At 39.4% G+C, this 19,596-nt stretch overlaps 2 protein-coding genes across 4 annotated transcripts in view; one reads left to right on the top strand and one right to left on the bottom strand.

Moving 5' to 3' along the window:
- Positions 1–419, bottom strand: part of cpne5a (copine Va) — an 85,899-nt gene extending 85,480 nt beyond the window's left edge. The window contains exon 1 of the mRNA XM_042408700.1: positions 369–419. The gene's annotated coding sequence lies outside the window, so the exon portion shown is untranslated. The remainder of the gene's footprint in view (positions 1–368) is intronic.
- The window catches only part of lhfpl5b (LHFPL tetraspan subfamily member 5b), a 27,010-nt gene continuing 7,414 nt past the window's right edge, over positions 1–19,596 (top strand). The window contains exons 1-2 of one of the 3 annotated variants that reach the window (XM_042408712.1): positions 1–115; positions 14,907–15,052. Coding sequence is in view for 1 of the 3 variants with exons in the window: in XM_042408710.1 (XP_042264644.1) it covers positions 17,424–17,624 (201 nt within the window). In the remaining 2 variants the exon portion in view is untranslated. Of the gene's footprint in view, positions 116–14,906; positions 15,053–17,141; positions 17,625–17,944; positions 18,088–19,596 lie in introns of those variants that run through there. The other 2 variants (XM_042408713.1, XM_042408710.1) reach the window with 2 other exon arrangements.

Below are 19,596 nucleotides of genomic sequence, written 5' to 3' on the forward strand. Positions count from 1 at the left end.
GTGCAGGCAGCGACAGTCTGTGGTTTAGCCCTGGATGAATAGTTTATCTTACCGGGAAAACAGACACCAATTATGAAAATATATCTGGAGGTAACGTTACAACCCGTGATAACAGGTAGGATTTTTTCACGTTTTGACGGTGAGTTTGTAATGCAAATCAGGAAATAACACACAGAGAGCAGCGGTCATAAACTGGGTTTATTCAAACTCTTGATCTATTACTCAAACTGGACGTAGTGAATCGTATTTCATGCTTTAAGTACTTGAAGCAACATGCCCACATTCATTTACCCTCTTCTAATTTTTAACCCAGTGTCTTTTCCACTCTGAGAGTGCATTAATAAAAGTTGAGAATGGAGCAACATTACCATTCATTTGAGGTCGTGTTACTGGCCATCTGACAAATGAATGTCCCTGGTCACCATCAACTTCAGAGACAGGGTTGAGTAATGTCCAGTGGGTTTATCAGAGCTTTTTGTTCCTTAGCAGAGCGCAGCAGCTTCTGCTGGGAAAAGGGCTGATGAAAGTGGTCCAGTAAAAGTGTCATAAAACAAACAAAAAAAAAAAAGATCCACACAGCTGCAGAGTTGTGTGGATAATTCACTTTAAGCACAATTTTGAATGCATGGCTTCTACTTGGAATTAGTATTTCTAGTGTAGCTGCTACTTTAACTGATGATCTGAATACTTGTTCTGCTTCTGAAGTCTATTATACACAAAATTATCCTGTGAGAGGCAGACAGAAAACATACTGTATGTGCATCAGCATGCTGCCAGCATTTCCTATTTTTATTTTATGTCTTTATGACCTAGCACACTAGAAAGGCTAATATCATCTATTTCCTGTGCAGTCTAAAAAACATTCCATGCATCTACTTTGCAATGAACATCTGTGAAGCAACACATTGTAAATGTACCGTGAAAGAAATACTGGATATGTATTCTCTAGGTGATTGTTGCTGAAAGTGGAATTATAGTTTTTTTTAGTTTTTGTTTCAGTTTTTCACGCCTCTGTTGAAAAGCAGATACATTTCAAAGGACAAATATGCCATCTGTGGCAAAAGTTTGTTGTGTTTCGTTGCACAAAACTACTGACTACCACATGAATGAATGAATAATTTCTTGTCTGTCCTTTTTCCACTGAGAATAAATAGTGTCATAACGCCCACAGACAGTTTAGTGGTTGGGGGTACAAATTTGCAGTCTGTTGGTAAAAGATCATAAGGAAAATACTGGCAGTGGAACTTTTTACAAACACTAAGAGATCTGTTTGTATGAGGCTCTGTATGTGCTAAAAATGTGATGATGCATACTGTTTTGTGCTTTTATAGCAAACATTAGTTACTTTTCCTTCTGTTACACAGTTTCTTTGCTTTTTATTAGGCATGTTTTTGTGATTCATTTTGTAACTGATATTTCTGTAACTTCAGGCACGTTTGTTTGAGTCTTTTTAATTGAAATTTTTCGTTTAACTGAAGAAAGTTCAGCATTGATGGACAGAGTTGATAGAAGTTGTTAGCCAGTCAAGTCAATAGTTTATAGGGTGTTTCCACCACAGGAACTCTCCCAGGGGACCAATAACCCTTATCTGTGTTTCAACCGAAGGAACCAGGGACAAAATTTGTTCCTCAACAATAGTTTCAGGTGTTAAAAAAGTCCCAGCATTGGGGTTTGTACTTTCTGATGATTCATGAATTACGGACACAGCTGATTATTCAAACACAGGCTCTGCTGTAATGACAGTAACATTTTGTGGAATGCTTAATCTGCAAAACATGGAAGAAAACAAAAAAGAAGAACATCAGTGGACACAGACTGTAACAAAAACAGATAAAAATAACAGTAAAATAGAAAAAAAAAATTATTGCTCATCATCAATGTGTTTTTAGCACAAGCAAAACCTCACACATTAAACTCCAAGTAGTATCTTTAATGCGGAGCGTGAGCTGGATTCTTTTCCTCTGCAAGACTAAAAGAACAGCTCCACTCTCATCCTTCCCTGACATAAATCAACAATGCCCCTGTGCTGAGCCAAGAAACACATTTGTCATTCTTAATTTCAGATGATCCCATCATTTTGTCAGCGCTGTCGTTTCTTTGAAGCAAAGGATACAAGGAGCATTAAATTCCTCCGCAGTGATGATGCTCAGGTCATAACGAGAGGAGCGGTGTGTGATTCTCCAGTCACACGTAACAGGACAGAGAGCAAATGAACAATTGAATACAACTGAGAAGCGGTGTTTAGTCTATTTCTGCTCCATTGCGCTGTCCAATAGAGCTGCACTGATATGAGGTGGATGAAGCTTCATCGAGTCATGTAAGGAGATAGAGTGTGAGACTTTGGCTCATTTTTCTTCTGTGACAGATAAACGGTGAGGTGTGAGCACTACAGAGGGCATCACAGGACAGGGTTTCTTTACGTGACATGTAACAGTATGCAGGTGTGTGTATCAGCATCACTGTCTTTAGCAGAAAGTCATCCGTTACACTAACCCTCTTCACTGCCTCTTCTCTGTCAGGGAGCTCATTATGTTAAGAAAGAGACTCACAGTCCCATAAAGTGGAGGCATTTCTTGTTATAGAGTACAGTGAAGATATTTCAGAGTGTCACTCGCATGTTCTGGGAGAAACCTGCCGCAGAATTCACACCTAAAATCCTTCTGTGGTGTGAATCTCAGCCCTTATAATAGTTTGGGAATACAGTCACAGGTACAATTGCAGTTATGTAGTTATGCTTTGAAAAGCTCAGATATTGTCTGTGGTTTTGCTTTGAAATGCTGCACATGTACAACGGGAGTCACCGGGTAATTCATTCAAATCTTTCTCCTCAAAATGAAAAAAAAAAGACAAAGAAATCATTGCATTTATTGAGAGCTGTCATGCATGCAGGAATCATATAACATTTCATAGTTCCCAAGTGTGATTGAGAGCGGTAGAAAAAAAAGCTTGCACATTTTAATAAAACCAAAATAATACTGGGGGCGTTTCTCATATCCTCTGACAGATCTGCTGGTTAGGCATCTGTGACAGCTGGTCTTTTCTCTTCCACCTCCGAAGCAAACTTGACTTTGTCTGCAACTTCTTGGGTCAGCTGTATTATTAATACTGATAATGTGAGTAATTTGTCGGTAGCAAAACCATGAGCTGTGAAAATTTTCAGCTATTGTAAATTCTGTAGTAATGATCCTGGAGAGAGACTTGACTGCAGAACAGCTGAAAACCTCATTTACAATTCTGCACTGCACAGCCGCTGTGCCTTAGAGACAAAGGAAGGGTCACTGTGAAGCCTACTGTATCCCATCACAGCCGAATTCTTGCCTTTTGATTTCTGACTATTTCTCACTCATTTTGTCTTCATGGACTCTGAATGGTTTGTATATATTCTCTTTGTAAACTTCAACGAAACCATCTCTTGGCTCCAGCAGTGTATGACATCACTTCAACCATCTTTGTTGAAATATCTGTTTCGCATTCTGTTTGCCAAGTGAGTAGATGGGCCAATTAATGCATCCAGTTGCTCCATTTAAATGCCAAGCTGTAACAGACAGAAATGATCCCCAGAGAAGTCATTTAGGGCTCCTCAGCTGGATGAGCCGCCTCCCTCTGAATGCCAAGAGCCCATAAACTTGTTTGAGATATAATTTAGAAAAGTTAAGGTCCCTCACATCTGCACGCCTCTTGAGGGTTCCTCTGAATAGCGTGGTGTTGCCACACATCTCCTTGCTTCACTTCACAGGCAACTCATCATCCACCAGCACCAGCCTGACCTAGATCAAGCCATCCCTGTACTCGCATCATATACATATTCATTGGGCTCTCTTAATCATGAGACAGCCCCTTGAGCGGAAGAGAAACCTCTCTAATTAGTCGCTATCATCCAATGGCAGCACATTGGGCTGCGTTTGTCTTGCCTGCCACATGTTTTTGTCTCGCTGCCGCAGTCATTTTCATGCAGGTTCGACGCTGGCTGTCATCTGCCATATCTGTGGTCACTTGTGAAATAAGGGTCGTGATGAGTTCCTGTGACTCTCAGGTTGCCTCATTACGTTCGACACAGTAAACACATGATGCGTGCTTGAAACTCTCTGATAAGTAGCTCAGAGACCGCAGCACATGATCAGGACTGATTGAAGTTTGTAGCTTCTGCTTACACTCAGAAATACATCTAGTCTGTATGCATGCCTTTGTCAGAGTGTGTTACTGTTATCCTCTCGTTCCACAACAAACCAAAATTCACAACAGTCACTCTCCTTTTATACTGCTCGCACAAAATGACTGATTGCTGTGTCAGTTGTGATTGTAAGCTGAACAAATTGGTAGCTCACTTCAATGCATCACAACAGATAGAGTGAATTGCATCAGATTGCTGGTGGCTGTCGGTGGGTCCATAAAGCCCATTAACACGCTGTGAATTAGACTGCAACAAACAAAATGATCACGGAAGAATGAACAATTACAGAAGGAAGAAACGGTGCATCGCATTGCCTTCCAGCAACTTATTGTTGCCTTTCTCTGAAGTTGTAAGACTTCTGAGAGACAAATTAAAGACTTGTAAAAATCGATGCAGCAGAGGCTGAGATGTCCTGACTTTAATCTTCTGTATGGGTCAAGCTCAAAAAAACACTTGATCCTACACTTTCCATTATGCATCTTGATAGCATCTTTTTTCAGATCCTCCCTTATCTGGTAAACAGCCTGCATCTCTCGAGCTCCACACATCTACTATGTAATGCAGGTTTACAGTTAAAACTGTCTAATGTCAAAGCCAAAGCCGAAACACCCAAGTTACTTGACCATAGACTGTATATAAATATGGACATTGGTTTGCATTGGAGCCAATTTGAAGCTCAAAGTTGCAGCTTATGGTCAGCGCCATCTTTTCCGTTTGGAGCGAGGACCATCCAAATAAGGAGTGCATGATGTTGCCTTTCACACTCTGGAAACACACCTCGCTACCTTAGACTGAAGTGAATGGTAGGGAAAATGATTGGCTTTGTATTTCTAGAGAGAAGTTGACGCTTTTTGAATGGGAGTCAGTTAGAACCAGTGATTTTTTTTGGAGCAAGCATCTAGATTTCATCAGTGGCATTGGCTTCAGCTTCCGGTTGCCGCTTGGACTTGACAAAGCTCCTACAGAGCCACAGTAGACATGATACAACTGTTTACACATTGGACATTAGGAATTACGTCTATATCAGATGATTCTTCACCTGATGATTTATGTCCAATGTCAACGTTCAGTGCCAATGCAGGAAGTTGTGCGCCTTTTATGAAGGTGGGCAAAAAGCAAGTGTGGAGGTCAGAGTTGTGGACAGGTGTGTAGCGAGTTTTTCATATAGGTGACTTAATTTTTTGCGTCCAGTCACATGAATACAATAAATATTTGCCCTCTTATTAACCATAACCAAGATCTTTCCCTAACTGTCCCACAGTTGCCATGTGCAGATATTGTGGAAAGCGAGGATTTTAAAAACATCGGCATTGGATGTAAAAAGAATAGGCTACCACTGAACATAATTCAGAGTTTTGCAGAACCGTCCAATATTGAGGAACCCCGTATGACTAGTAAATTGACTTCGAGATGTAAAATGGACGGAGTGCCTCTTTAAACTGAAGGTTACTTTCAGCATTATAGCAAGGTCAAGCAGCCACCTTGTCGATTTTAAATTAATTTACATGTATGAAATCTTTCCCCGTTAAGCTTTGGGCAAACACCTGATGTCAGACTTTGTAAGTCACAAAGAGACAGCTCCTGAGAGGATGGAGACAATCCCTACAAACATGAATATGTACAACAGTCAAAAGACTCAGGAACTATCTTTAAAGCCAGAAAGAGCCCTGTGTTCTGCTGAAAGAATAATCTGCAAAATAAAAGAGTGCTTTTCTTCCTCAAAGTTTGACATGCTGGAGGGTTTAATGGAAAAAAGTCCTTATAACTTCAAAGGCTGCAAAAAGTAAAAATGTCAGAAAGACAAACAAAAGTAACACAAAGATGAAAGGTTCCTCCTGTGTTCTCCAGGAAGAAGTCTTAATGGCATTCATTCTTATTAACAAACATAAGCACACACACACTTTTTTGTACTTGTGAGGACAGTCTAGTAGTGATGAACGCACAGAGAATTATCGCTCGTCTCAGCTCTACGGAGCTTTATGGTTTTTCAGCTCATTGTTTTGTTTTTCAAAAAGAACACTCACTTCTCTCAACAGTGTTGTTTTCAACAACAGTAGGCAGTTGTTATTAATGAAAAACCCACTGTACACTACCTGCTTGGCAGACAGACAAAGTTAGCAGTTAGCTTGCGAACATAGTGGAGCATTTAGCAGCTAAAGAGACTGATATTTCCCTCAGGAGTTGGCGGAGACCAAAACAAGAGCTAAAAGGGGACTGAATATTGGACTTTGAATCACCAAAGTGCCAAAAACAAAACTCGTAATGAACAATTCACGGACCATAAATCTCAAACAGCCTCTTGAAGAAGTGAAGACCTGCCAAAATGTTAGATAGATGTATAATAATACACACACGTTTGTATTACTTGCGCTTGTGTGAACATGAACAACATCACAACAACACACAAACCTCACTCTCAAATTGGTTCTCACGAAGATAGAAGTACAATAAATTACACACACACACTTGTTGCTACCTGGCAGCTTTGACAGAGCCACTATTTATTTTCAAGAGCCTTATTGCAAGAAATTTCTTTTATTATCTCTGCCTGCTTGCATGAACCCCAAACGTCACGGTGTCCAGTGTCAATCAATAAAAGAAAATGAATTGAATTACCTCAGAGGCAGGGAGTCTGAGAGAAATGTATCATCTGTTCATCCACTGAATCCCAGACTACAGCATCATCTAAATTTTCCATTTCAGCATCTTCATGCAACAGAGGCACATCCAATTTAGTTTGTGTTGACTGAAACCCAGCAGCTCTGCTGCTCCTCTTTAATGAAATAAGAATGATTAAGATGCTTAATATAAACTGCTTTAAGAGGCAGGGGCTTCATCACCATTGCTGAGACTTCACGAAGGATTTTGACCTTATGTATTTGTTCAACAAGCAGTGGGTCTAATCTTAAATGCTGCACGCCTGCAGCCTCCTGCCTCTGCAATGCCAGGAGGCATGGAGACATTTCCCTCCCACCCCTGATCAAAGTTTGCTTTCCATCTTGGGCGGGAGGGACTTTCATTACAGTGTTTTCTCCAAGCTATATGCATGCAAATCATTACATTTATCCCCTATGCACTGTGTGCGGTATGGCTGGAAATGAACGCACAACTAGTGATATGTGAACATTGGCATGGTAAGACTCACAGCAGGCACGGTGCACCACCAACGGCTCACTGAGGAGCAATAGCAGGATTCCTCCCACACACAGATTAGATGCAGGTGCAGGGGAACACCGCTGAGTTGAGTCAACAAAGGAGGACTACTATTACATCACAAATCATCAAATATTAAGAGTGATCTGCCAGTAAAATACAAAAATATAGAGTACCAACATTTTCAGTTATGTGCTAAAACATCACTGGGGTTGTGTGTATTGAGTGAAAACACTAGTTGTTGTCACTGTCAGTGCATCAGCATGTGACGGTGTGAACTCCTGTCTCTGGAATGGACCTGTACATGTGTGACAGCATGATTAATGTGACTCCACACCCTCTGCGTTATCCGACCCTTGTGGCGCTCACATCTAGATAATGAGGAAAGCCTGCTCGCCAGCTGAAACACCCCCGCACTCTGTGCACATGCCCTCCAGTGTAGCCATCACAGCCAGAGGATGCTCCGAGCAGGATTTGCCATTATGGCTTTCCTCATTACAGGAGCAGCGTGATTTTTGGAGTTGATGGGCACCGGTGTGTGCTAGCAGGGGCCCGGAGAAGTCATCTCTGTCTGGGAGAAAAAAAAACTCATCAGTGGTGAGTGCGGGTAGCGGCACAGGCCTGCTGTGGTGTCGTGAACGCCAGCAGTCTTTAACCCCTTGAGCTATTCCTTACCAGCCCACCACCAGCTGCCACTTGACAATTTCCATAGAAATGACAGCTTGCTCACCTCCATTATACTCCACAATCAAACCAGTCAAGAGGTGATGAAGTGAAAATGACTCATTACTTACTTATTGTAAACACTTTTCTGCAATCACACAATGTTTATAGTTTGTCCTTCACACTTCAAGTTACTGTCGACTTTACAGGCAGAGCTTAGGCTGTATAGTCAATACCTTTACATCTGCCTCATATCTACCGTTTCTGATAATACAGACATATAGAGGTGTGTGTTTCTACAGTATGAACTACCTGTAGGTCACATGACAAAAGGACAGATGACCTGGACGTATTGTAGACAGCTGAAGACTGAGATTGTCTATCTTGTCTGTCTCACACAAGCTGAACATCTGAGGCTTGTACTGGGTCAGCAAGTGCCAAAGAAAGTCCATTCATTCTGTCCAGATTTAACCACAGCCAACTGCTTTATGTGATGGAGCGCCTCTCCTTCCCTTTGTGGGTAAAAGAGAAGCAGTTAATGGCTAAACGCCTGGCGGTGTAAAGTGATTTAAAACTAAGCCGTTTTTTTTTTTTCTGCCTTCACTGCCATTACTGTAATAAATCAACTCACAGCGATACAAACTGTAAATGGAGGGAAGAAAGAACTCTCCACTAGAAACAAAATACAGTAACATATGAATAAAAGATAGCAGATGTTACTCAGTCTGAAATGTTGAAAGAATAGAGCAGAAAATTCTTTGCATACCCAGTAGCTCCCTTTTGAAGCTCGATCCGCTCACTCTCATCCCGATTCACAGTCAGTTTACAGGAGCTGGCATCATCACCAGTCGCTGTTTCATCAGTGTTTGATGCAAATGGTGTTTGTGTTTGTGCACTGTTCATCTCCTTGAAAAATGTGAGTGTGCATGTGTGCCGTGCTCCAGTTCTGTAGCACACATTAATGCTAACAGGGTTCTGAGTATGTCGTGCGTTCACGCTGGAGAAGCAACAACATTAAGTACACTCTAGGATGTCAGTATCTTTTATAATTCACTTCACTTCATAGGATCATCATCATCATCTTATTTTTGTAGTTTTGGCCTTGATAACATTGCACTCACCAAGTTAATTTCTGTGATCTGGAAACATGTCAGACAGGGTAAAAAAAAAAAAAAAAAACTAGAGCTGTCAATGTGAACAAGCCAACAATTTACCCAAATTATCTAAAATACTTCAAACTGATACTGATTACATGAAATATCTGTGATCTCTCATTGCAAAGGAAAACTGTGGTCGTCTGTAAACTGTGATAGTTTGATAGTTTGGGTTGCTGCTGTAGTTATAATTATACTGATGGTTATAATTCTGTTTGCAACTTGTCTGATCATCTGAATGTTTTTATTTCTTTCCCTGTCAGACTAACCTGACATGCCAGATGGTTTGTTACACAGAACCATCTGAGAAGTCGTCCTTAGAAACTGTTTGGAAAAGGGCAGGCGCTTTCAAAAAATATTTGGCAGGTGATTGGATGAACCATCTGTCAGCTGCCTCGCAAGGTAACTGTCAGACTACTTTTTAGCGACGTCACTGTATTACCAGATCTCAGCAATTAACTTGACGAGTCCCAAGTTGTTTTTTTAACTGGCAGGAGCCTACAAAGTGGCGGTTTGGTTCACACCTATCAGTGCATGTCTTGCTTTATTTCCTGTTAGTAGCTCACAAAAGTATGAAGGGCACTGATTTCTTGTATGGTAACATCAAAAGTCTGTATACTTTATGTTTTATAGCACATGCTAAGTGCAGTTATAGTATAGAATTGGGATATAGACATACAGAAAGAGAGACATAGAGAACATGCTGTAAACTAATGACCGTTTTACAATCCATGGTATGAACCTGCAGAGGGACAAGAGTGACATGAAGAGTGGGCTGAATCTGCAGTAAAAATCCTTCACAGTCCAATTAACAGCAAGAATTTACCCACAGCTCTCGCAGCTCCGCTTTGCCAAATTTTACTGTTGAGGGTGGGGATAAAAAAAAAAATCCCTTTTCTTATCACTTCTGCTACAAGGTTATATAACTGCTGGAGCATCACTCACACAGACACATGCAGAGACAATCTAAAAGTGAACACTTTTGATTGGTCACTAAATGAGCACCTTAGAAAGAAAGAGCATACGTTCACCTCTATTCAGGACATTTGATAGACATATTGACCGTGATGACATTTCAAAAGGGCACCACACATCATGATTGAAATTATAGGTGTGTTTTCTTTAATCACTGGAGGGCCTCTGGTATTATGCAATCAAAGTTCAGAGCCTCAGGTCTTTGCACAGCATCGAGTCAACAGGAGGAGGTTAGAAAGGAAAGAATAAAGATGAGATTCTCTCCCGTGATAAATATGCCTCCTCGTCACGCGTGCCCTTGCATAACTGCACCCCTGCCTGATATCTCATGCAGCGTGTGTGAGCCTGGAGATGAAGCCGGTGCAGTCGGACCAATAGCAGCTGTGTCGGTAGACGCAGCGGCAGTGTTTTCACAGGGATTCAGTCTGTCAGGAGGACTGAATGATGACCCCATCGCACACTTGATATCATGTTCGCTCACACACACACTGGGCTTCAGTCCCAGAAACAAAAGACATCCAGGGAATAGACTCATTATTCACAAATGAAGAGGAAAAGCAGAGAGATAGTGTCAGTGAGGAGGGAATGACTCATAAAGTAGATGTTTGAATATTAAAATCAGTGTGATTGAAGATTTTGTGTGTTTATACATTCACTCAGGAGGATTCAGAAGCCTTCAAAGAAGATCATGCCACAAAGGATTTATATAAAATACACTCCGGGTCCTTTTCAACATCAAAAGATAACATAGGCATACCCTGCAAGAAAAAAAGCATTACAGGATTCTCAAAGGGTACATTGATATTAAATTTTAAATAGATTTGTCTGTTGCAAGTGGCTCTGTGTAAACACTGTATAACATACATGTGGGGACAGGAAGGACAGTCTGTTCATTGTCTGGCTGTTTGTTTGAGCTGAAGTATGGGAGGAGAACAGTCCTAATCTATCCTCTGTGTATACACTCTAATAAACAGGATGACTCAGTACACTTAAATGGTGTACTGCCCCCTCTTGGACAATCTTGGCTAATAATTTTTTTTTTCATCAATGTAATGAGCTCACAAACCCAGAGACGAAACACTTTTCTACATTTTCATGTATTGTTTTTGCATAAAAGCAGAGTGTCAATAGTGGGGAAAAATCTTATTAGTGTGACACCAAACACAAATTCCACAAGAGTTGTGACCATAGTGAATGCCTCAGTTATCCCAAATACAGCGGTGCTGGGTCGCTGAGGGTGTGAAAGCCCATTGTGCTCCTTTCTCTGTCTGAAATAACAAGACGCGTCTGGCTGAGTTCTGGAGCGGCTCCTCTTCTCTGCTGCCAAACCGCACCGATCCCAACAGAGGCGGGATGAAAAAAAATTGGCCCCATTGATGGCAGGACAAGCGTCTTTGAAGCTGCGGTGGCATAATGAAGGGGAAGAGGGGAGGATAAGGTTTGGGTTTGTTTGGTGAACACAAGCCGTTGCTCTGAGAGGAGCACAAAAATGTAGATGTTCACCCCCCCTCCTGTCCTGTGTAGAGCTGCTACAACCATTACAACACCTGCACAAAACCCACAGAGCTCATTATCTTCACACATTGTTGCTTCAGGGAAACTAAGCCACATTATGTGACACAAGGGGGTATTTAGAAGAATATTACAATATGCACAACTCCAGAGAGGTTAAAACTACAGAAATGAAGGGATAATACTGTAGAAATACACTCAGACACAGTTTGCCCTCCTGCAACACCCTTCATGCATACTGATTGGAGTGGTTTATTAAACTGAATGCTAAGTAGAGACCCCTAACTCAATCTTATTATTCTTCCTCAAACCAGCATTGATGGGCAGCAGCTTCCTCTGGGCCAATCACAAAAGAAATCAGTGTCTGAGTTTAAAAGACGGTTAATATTCAGATGAAATGCCTCTTCATCTCTAACTGGCACCAGCATCTAAATCTGTGTGGTGAAAACGGCCTTTTTTGTCATGAATCCAAAACCTGAAAAAAAGCATCTTTTACACAAACAGACATCCTGGTGGGAAGGAAAATGAGTCACATAACATTAAACAATAATAACACATAAAGAAGGTACAATTATGATGGAATATATGTCACATTTCTGGAAAACATTATGATGTACTACGCTCTCTGTCTCACCAGCAAACCTTAATCACATCAAGGAATAAGCATGTCGCTCATTTGATGAAAGTTGGCCGTAAATGTAATAAAGCTGCCAAGGTTATTAGAACTGCCACAGGCCATTTTACAACCGCTCACACACCTCGTATTGGATTATGGAGAGAAATATGATGAAGCAAGGAAGTAGAACTTGCCCATTTACAAAGGGCCAGGGGAGGTTTAATGGCTTGTGACTGAAGCCATTCATACACATTCATTCCTGTAGCAATGACAATCTGCAGTGGTTTGTCGCAGCTCCATGTCAGGAGTGCTGCAGTTGAACCGTATGTGCATACCAGCCGTGTGTTGCCTTTATGCAGCATATATGCTCCAATGAAAAACCTCGACAGCTTTGCTCATATGTTAAATACAACAATTTCCCTTCTGTGATAAGTGTTAAGTTGTAGGGGATTTTTGTTGTTTGTCCACTCATTAGAGTTGATAAGGCTCCAGAATGGCCAATAACAACATCTAAACATGACTAGTATCTGAGATTGGGATAGACTTCAATTGATTTTTACAACTGGCCCTCTGTAAATGGTCATGTTCTGCTTCTGTGGTTGCTGGTCGTGTTTTGTATGTCAAACATTTGATTTAGATGTATTTTTTATTGTGTTGGAGACAATTCTAATATTGTAACTGTATTAATTACTGAAGTCCAACCGATAAATCATCCGTTCCAATTTTGTCAGCTGATGTTAGACTTGTAAAAAATAATGGACATAGCCAAGGTGAAGTCACCCATTGTTTTGTGAACACCCATTTTGAAGCCTTGAGTTTGCATTTTGACCATCGCCATCTTGGATTTTTGGAGCCAGAAGTGACCATATTTGGACGAGAGGGTGGAGTGACCCTAAGGCTAGCTGCTAGCCTCTAGCTTGGTTAGCACGGTGCATTTACAGTCTATGGTTAACTGTGATAATGCTAATGGCTTAAACAGTAAAACAAAATGTACTTACCGGAAAAAACTGAACATCCGACTCCTTAGAGGGTCTTTTAGTACATCTAAATACTGAGCAAGACTTTTATAGGCGACCAAAATGTTACAATTAACTTTCATGAACTGAAAACACACTGAAATAGCAACAGCAATGGCTACGCCTATACTCTGTAAATCTGGGGTTATGTTTACATTACCTCAATAAAGTTGTCGCCATGGTAGCGACTTGCCTGTGATGGCACCTATCTGTCACTCAAAGTGGCCACACCCTATATATGCATAACTTCAAGCCTTAATAAAATTTAAACAGATGAGTTATATACAAACTCACCCCCATATAGTTGTCATGAACGGAGAAATTAGCTATAGAGACCAAAGCTGTTTTTTATACCAGGCTGTAAACATGTTTATTTCTGCTGTAAAGTTGGGCATTTTAACATGGGGATCTACGGGGATTGACTCACTTTTGGAGCCAGCCTCAAGTGGCCATTCATGGAACTGCAGGTTTTGGCACCTTGCATTGGCTTCATTTCTCAGCGTCAGAGGTTGCCGCTTGATATTAGCCTGTTACACATACATTTGTGTCAGTATAAATGTCAGCCAATAAGAAACTGCAGTACAGAAATGGCAAAGGCATATTAGAGGTCGTTTAGAAACAGTATCTCGATTACATAATTTGTAATACATATCTACATGGAATTTAAAGATCCCTCCAGACATATTTTCAGACAGAAATACTCTGCTTTGAACAGTAATTTATGTCTAATATGTTTTTTTGCACAAAAAAAGTTCAGTTGCCTCATTAGTATCCTTAAAATAACATCTTCTCCATCTCCCTCACTGAAAAATATCCAGAAACTATGAATATGCAAATATTTTTCATTTCAAAAGTTTAACTGCTGGACACACCATGTCTTCAATAGTCCATCCTCAGTGTTTCTGCACTGCAGGCTCAAGTTTTCACTTAATACTTGTCTAAGTTGAATACTGGACCATGACTGGCTTCCAGACTGATTGTGATGTCACAAATCACGTTCACATTTACACGCTTCAGACTCAGATTTTCAATGAGCTCAGAGAAACTTTCTACTTTAATCAGATAAATGTGAAAACAGTTTTCCAGTGTCAAACTCGGCACATAAATCATTCTGCTGGGGGACTTTAAGGGCTCCCATTAGAGGTTTTTGTCTGTGTTAACAAATATCAGCTAATATGTCATTATCAGATTTTTTAAACTCCCATATATCGATATTGGTATCAGCCTCAAAAATCTTGTATCAATTATATTATGTACTGTACTGTTGTGTTTGTTGATTATATCATTACATACGGTAAGTTAAATATCCAAATAAACAATAGAATTACTGTTGCTATAATTATACAGTATGTTAAAGCTGATGCACTGGAACATGTCGTCTCTGTCTGTGCTGTTATACTCTGGGTTAAAGATTTAGATAACCTGTGAAACTATTTCTTCTTGCCATTCTCCACACCTGGTGTATTAAATCTTTATAAATCAGAAGCATTTCTCCATCTATTCAAAGCCATCACTGAGGCGAGATACAGCTCCCCCCGTGCATGTGCACAAACAGAGTCCATCACTATTTGTGTTCTGCAATCTGTAGTTTGTAGGGCCAAGTGAAAGGTGCTCACTTGTATCTCTCTTCATTTTTCTCTTGCCAGCCTCCAGCTTGTGTATTTGCAGCACAGGAAAGGTTTTAACCACCTCTCTGAACTGCGGTGAAGCACAGGAATTATTGATCAAACGGATAAACAAACCTGACTCCCTGAAGTAAAAGAATGACAAGGCAGAAGAACTCAGACATCAGGTTTGCTTAAAAAAACTCGCTCATCTCAGGTAAAGAGCTTAAATGTGTGCTCAGCCCCAGGTCTGAAGTGTGAACGGGCTCGTGGCTCCAGTATGTTCAGGTGGAGATCCTGAGGTTGTCAATGATACAATATTTAAAGGTGTCTCATTCTAACATTAGTTTATTGTACACTTTTGAGACATTAGAATAAAGATAATTACCATAAAACAAATAAGTTATTGCTTGGGCGTGCTGGTGGCTGGACCTGAACATGTTCAAGGCCAGCTGAGGGTCTTTGTTTAATATCATTCCCTCTCTATCTCCTCACTTCCTGTCAGAACTATCTATTATTTAATAAAGACAAAAAATGACTTAATGGGTGCTCGTATACACTAATGCACAAGCGGTAATGAGATGGAAAGAAGGTCGAGAGGATAATTTTTTCATCAGTGCATCAAGTACATTTGCTCAGGTATTGTACTTAAGTGCAAATTATGTCGTTTACTTGAGTTTTTCCATCTTTATCTACTTGATACTTCTAGTGCACTGCAATTCAAATGGAAATATGGTACTTTTTACTGCACTACATTCATTTGATAACTTTAATAATGTTACTTTTAATAAAAATTTAACCTGAAACAACATATTATATACTCATACATTACACCCAAATAAACCCAACTGTTTGTTTTTTCTTTCCTCTCCCATTAATCATTTCATGACTCCTCAGATTTATCTTATGATGCTTATAAAGTAGTTAAAACTTGCTCAATCTCAACCAGCTACAGCAATACAATGCTGCTTACACATTGATTCAATAGTATTAATATTGCATTTCATTAAACATATTTATTATAACACTCACAGGGGCAAGACAACTACTTTTACTTCTAATACTTAAACTTTAGCTGATTATACTTCTGTACGTTTACTTAAGTAGGATTTTAAAATGCAGGACTTTTACTTGTTATGGATTATATTCTTACATTGTGGTATTACTACTTTTACTTAAGGAAAGGATGAGAGTACTTCTTTCACCACTGTTAACAGGAGGGACAAAAAAAACTTTTAAAAATTGCCATCAACAAAGCTGAAATTAGCTGTTCAACCTGGTATTGATTTCGTATTTCTAGAGACAAATTGTCTGTTTTGTCATTTACATAAACAGCAGTTAGAGGAATTGTATCTTATCAGTTTCACAGTGACGTCCACGTCCATGTGAGGTAGTTAATACCTGGGAAAGAGCCATTTCCAGTGTTTACACAGTGTGTCATCGGCATCAATTTGCTGGATTGCTTTGCAGCACAAAGAAAAATTATTTTACAAAACCAAAGAGAAGGGTTTTTTTAATAAAAAGTTTTAGTGCGACAGACGGTGGAATGACTGAATGCAAACAATGTTTCATTCTCCTCAGTCAAGTGGAAGAAAAAACACAGCTTTAATTTATATTCAGGGGACGGCGGCACCTCTAAAATCAAAGAAATTCAAACACCTTCATCCTTCTTCTGATGTCATATCCTTAGAAAGACGCTGTAAAATCAAAAAGGGGAAAAGTTTTATTATCCACACTGACTTAACATCTGTGATAAATCCAGCACATAGACCCATAAGATAGACATCACTGTTCTTCTTCATTTGGGAGCTATAAAAAGGCAGCACCGCTCTGGGTCAAAAGCAGATGGTCATGGATTTATCTTTAAATTTGATGCCACGGGTTCTGAACAGATTTTGTGTTTCAATAATTCCCTAATATCACTACAGGCTTTCATTTCTTGACATCATAAAACAAGCCTGGAACAAGGTTTTATGGCAGAAAACAAATGAAGAGGTTAATTCTCCTGGAAGTGTATGGCATATATCAGTCTGCAACCTTTTTTTCCACCAAGATGCTTGCACCACGTCTCTCTGAGGCATCACTGAAGGAACTGCAGGCTTGATGAAATCTTGAAAAGACAGTCAGACTCTTCAGAGACTGGAACGTGTATCAGGGATTAAGCCTCATTAGAGCAGCACTCAAAAGCAGCTCCCCCACAGTTTTTCTTTCCTCCACAGACTGGGTTTGATTAGTCTTTTTATCTGACATGTGGTGCCTCCTCTCCGTATCATCCCTCTCCATCTATCTGTCAGGCAGAGCTGATGGACTCATGAGGACTAGAGTACATGGCAAGATGGCTGCTGCTGTGTTTCTCTGAACTTGTGGCTGGTTTTATATCTAACAATAATCTGACGAATCCTGCCTAGAACTCAGAGTTTCTGTTGCTGATTGAATTAAGAGGAGTCTAACCAACTCTCTACAGCAACATTGTGAACATCACCAGTATCTTGTGGAGGTTTCTGGGTCTATCCTGCTGAAACTTGGGCCTAGTGGGCCTTGAAGGCTGATGACCAAACCATGACACCCAAAGTTTCAAACAACACCACTGAGGAATATGTCACCATGGCTCAAGTGGGTGAATTGTTGGACCAGCGAAAAGACGTCTACAGAACTTTGCTTGAACAACCAGAAAAAAGGTTCAAAACTTGTGTACAGATCATAGTTGGTTCTTCAAACAGGAGGATTGATGATCTGTCAAAGCAAGTCTATGATCTCAAGGTGAGTCTGGAAATGATTCAAGAGGAATGTGATGATTTTAAAATCTCATAATAACTTAGTCCAAGAGCTGTAATGAAACCTGGACAGATTTGGACACAGTTTGCGAAAGTTTGATCTCATTCTCAGACAAGATGCCACAACATTATTGTAGATGGTATTAAAGAGTCTGGGAAAGAAAAGGTGTCTGAATCTGAAGAAAAAGTGAGAAAATTATATAGTGAAAAAATACAACTGGATAATTTCAAAATAGAGCTGGATTGGGCTCATAGGACTGGAAAGCCAATGTTTTCATCAGAAAAGCTCTGACACAATGTGGTCAGATTTCTGCAGTTGAAGGACAGACTTGCTGTTGTGGATAAAGCTGAAAACTTGAAGGGCTCAGACATCTTGATCGATGAGGACTCCCTGAAGCTGTCCGGCAAAGAAGAACTACTCTCAGCAATGAAGGCAGCTTTAGAGAGAGGTAACATTACATATTTGAGATACAATAAACTTAGTTTGACTCATTGGTCTTCACCTTTAGGCATCTAACTTTATACTTTGATTTCACATCTACAGCACATTATTCTTTACACACACTATGGACTACAACAAATCTGGTTTTGAAGGCCAGATCTTTAAGCCCATTGATCCCTCTACAATTGATCTAGAATTTTGGTGTTGACCCAGACCTAATTTTTTTCATCATTTGATGCCTCTAACCTCTGTAGCTTTTATAATGAAACCCAGTTTAATGACTTATGTGTTTCTATGTCTCCGAATATATTCTCTACTTTTCATCTTAATATAAGAAGTCTGTCCAGCAACTATGACAAATTCATTCATTATTTGTCTTCACTCAAACATGACTTTTCTGTTATTGCTTTATCAGAAACATGGCTTACAGGGGTCTCTAGAGAAACTATATAATTTATTATCTATATACAGTGCGGTTCACTGCATAAAAGGGATAAGATCACAGATTTCTGTTTATTAATGGTGACTATGGATTTAAAATTAGGGATGATCTCTCTCTGACATCAGTGTTTTTTAGAGCTCTTATTGTTGGTGTTATTTTTATTTATTTATTTTTATTTATTTGACTCTGTCATCAAAGATTTTAATGAAAGTCAAGTTCTCTTGACCTGTTAAGCAATGAGGATAAACTCTGTTACATTTTAGATGATATAATTCAATATAATCCTCTTAAAAAATAAATTAGATACCCCTACTGGGGATTTTCTCAATATTGTTTATTCTAGTTATTTTTTTCCCTTTTTATTCATAGATTTGCATTAGTTAAAGAAAATTCAGCAACTTTGATTGATAACTAATTCTTTGAGCAAAGGAATGAAATTGTGGGTCTTATATTCAGACTTGTCAGATCATTTTCGCATATTCCAGTACTCTTTAATAAAGGTTAACATACCAAGAAAATAATGCACAAAAGGATTATAAGCAAGTCTGGTATTTTTAAATTTAAAGACATGCTTGTATTTTATGTGATATCAAAATTTTATGAAAGTTATTAGCTTTAGTTTCAATTGGCAGTCCTACCAAGAAATACAGTCAAGAATTCAATAAGCCCTGGTTTACATTTGACTTACTGAAGCTGTTGAGGAAAAATAATGAACTGTACAGAAAATATGTCTCAATACTCCTCTCATCCATGATGTTCATAAATCCTATAGAAATAAATGTATTCATTTCATTAGATCTGAAAAAAAGAAATATTTCAATGAAAAATGTAAGAGGTGTTGAAAAGATATTAAAACCACACGGAAAGTAATGAATCAGTTATTGCAAAGAGAAAAGACTAACCCAGAGCTGCCGTAAGTCTTTTTGGATGGTGAAAACTCATTTAATACCGCTCAAAAATTTAATGTTTTTTTGTTAATATTGGTTATGAATTGAGCTAACAAAGTTTCTGTTTGTGATGGTAATCCACTGGATTTTATTCAAAGAAATGTTCCTATTGTCTCTTCTTTTAAGC

This window comes from Thunnus maccoyii, chromosome 4 (assembly GCF_910596095.1).
Source record: "Thunnus maccoyii chromosome 4, fThuMac1.1, whole genome shotgun sequence".
Taxonomy (NCBI): Eukaryota; Metazoa; Chordata; class Actinopteri; order Scombriformes; family Scombridae; genus Thunnus; species Thunnus maccoyii.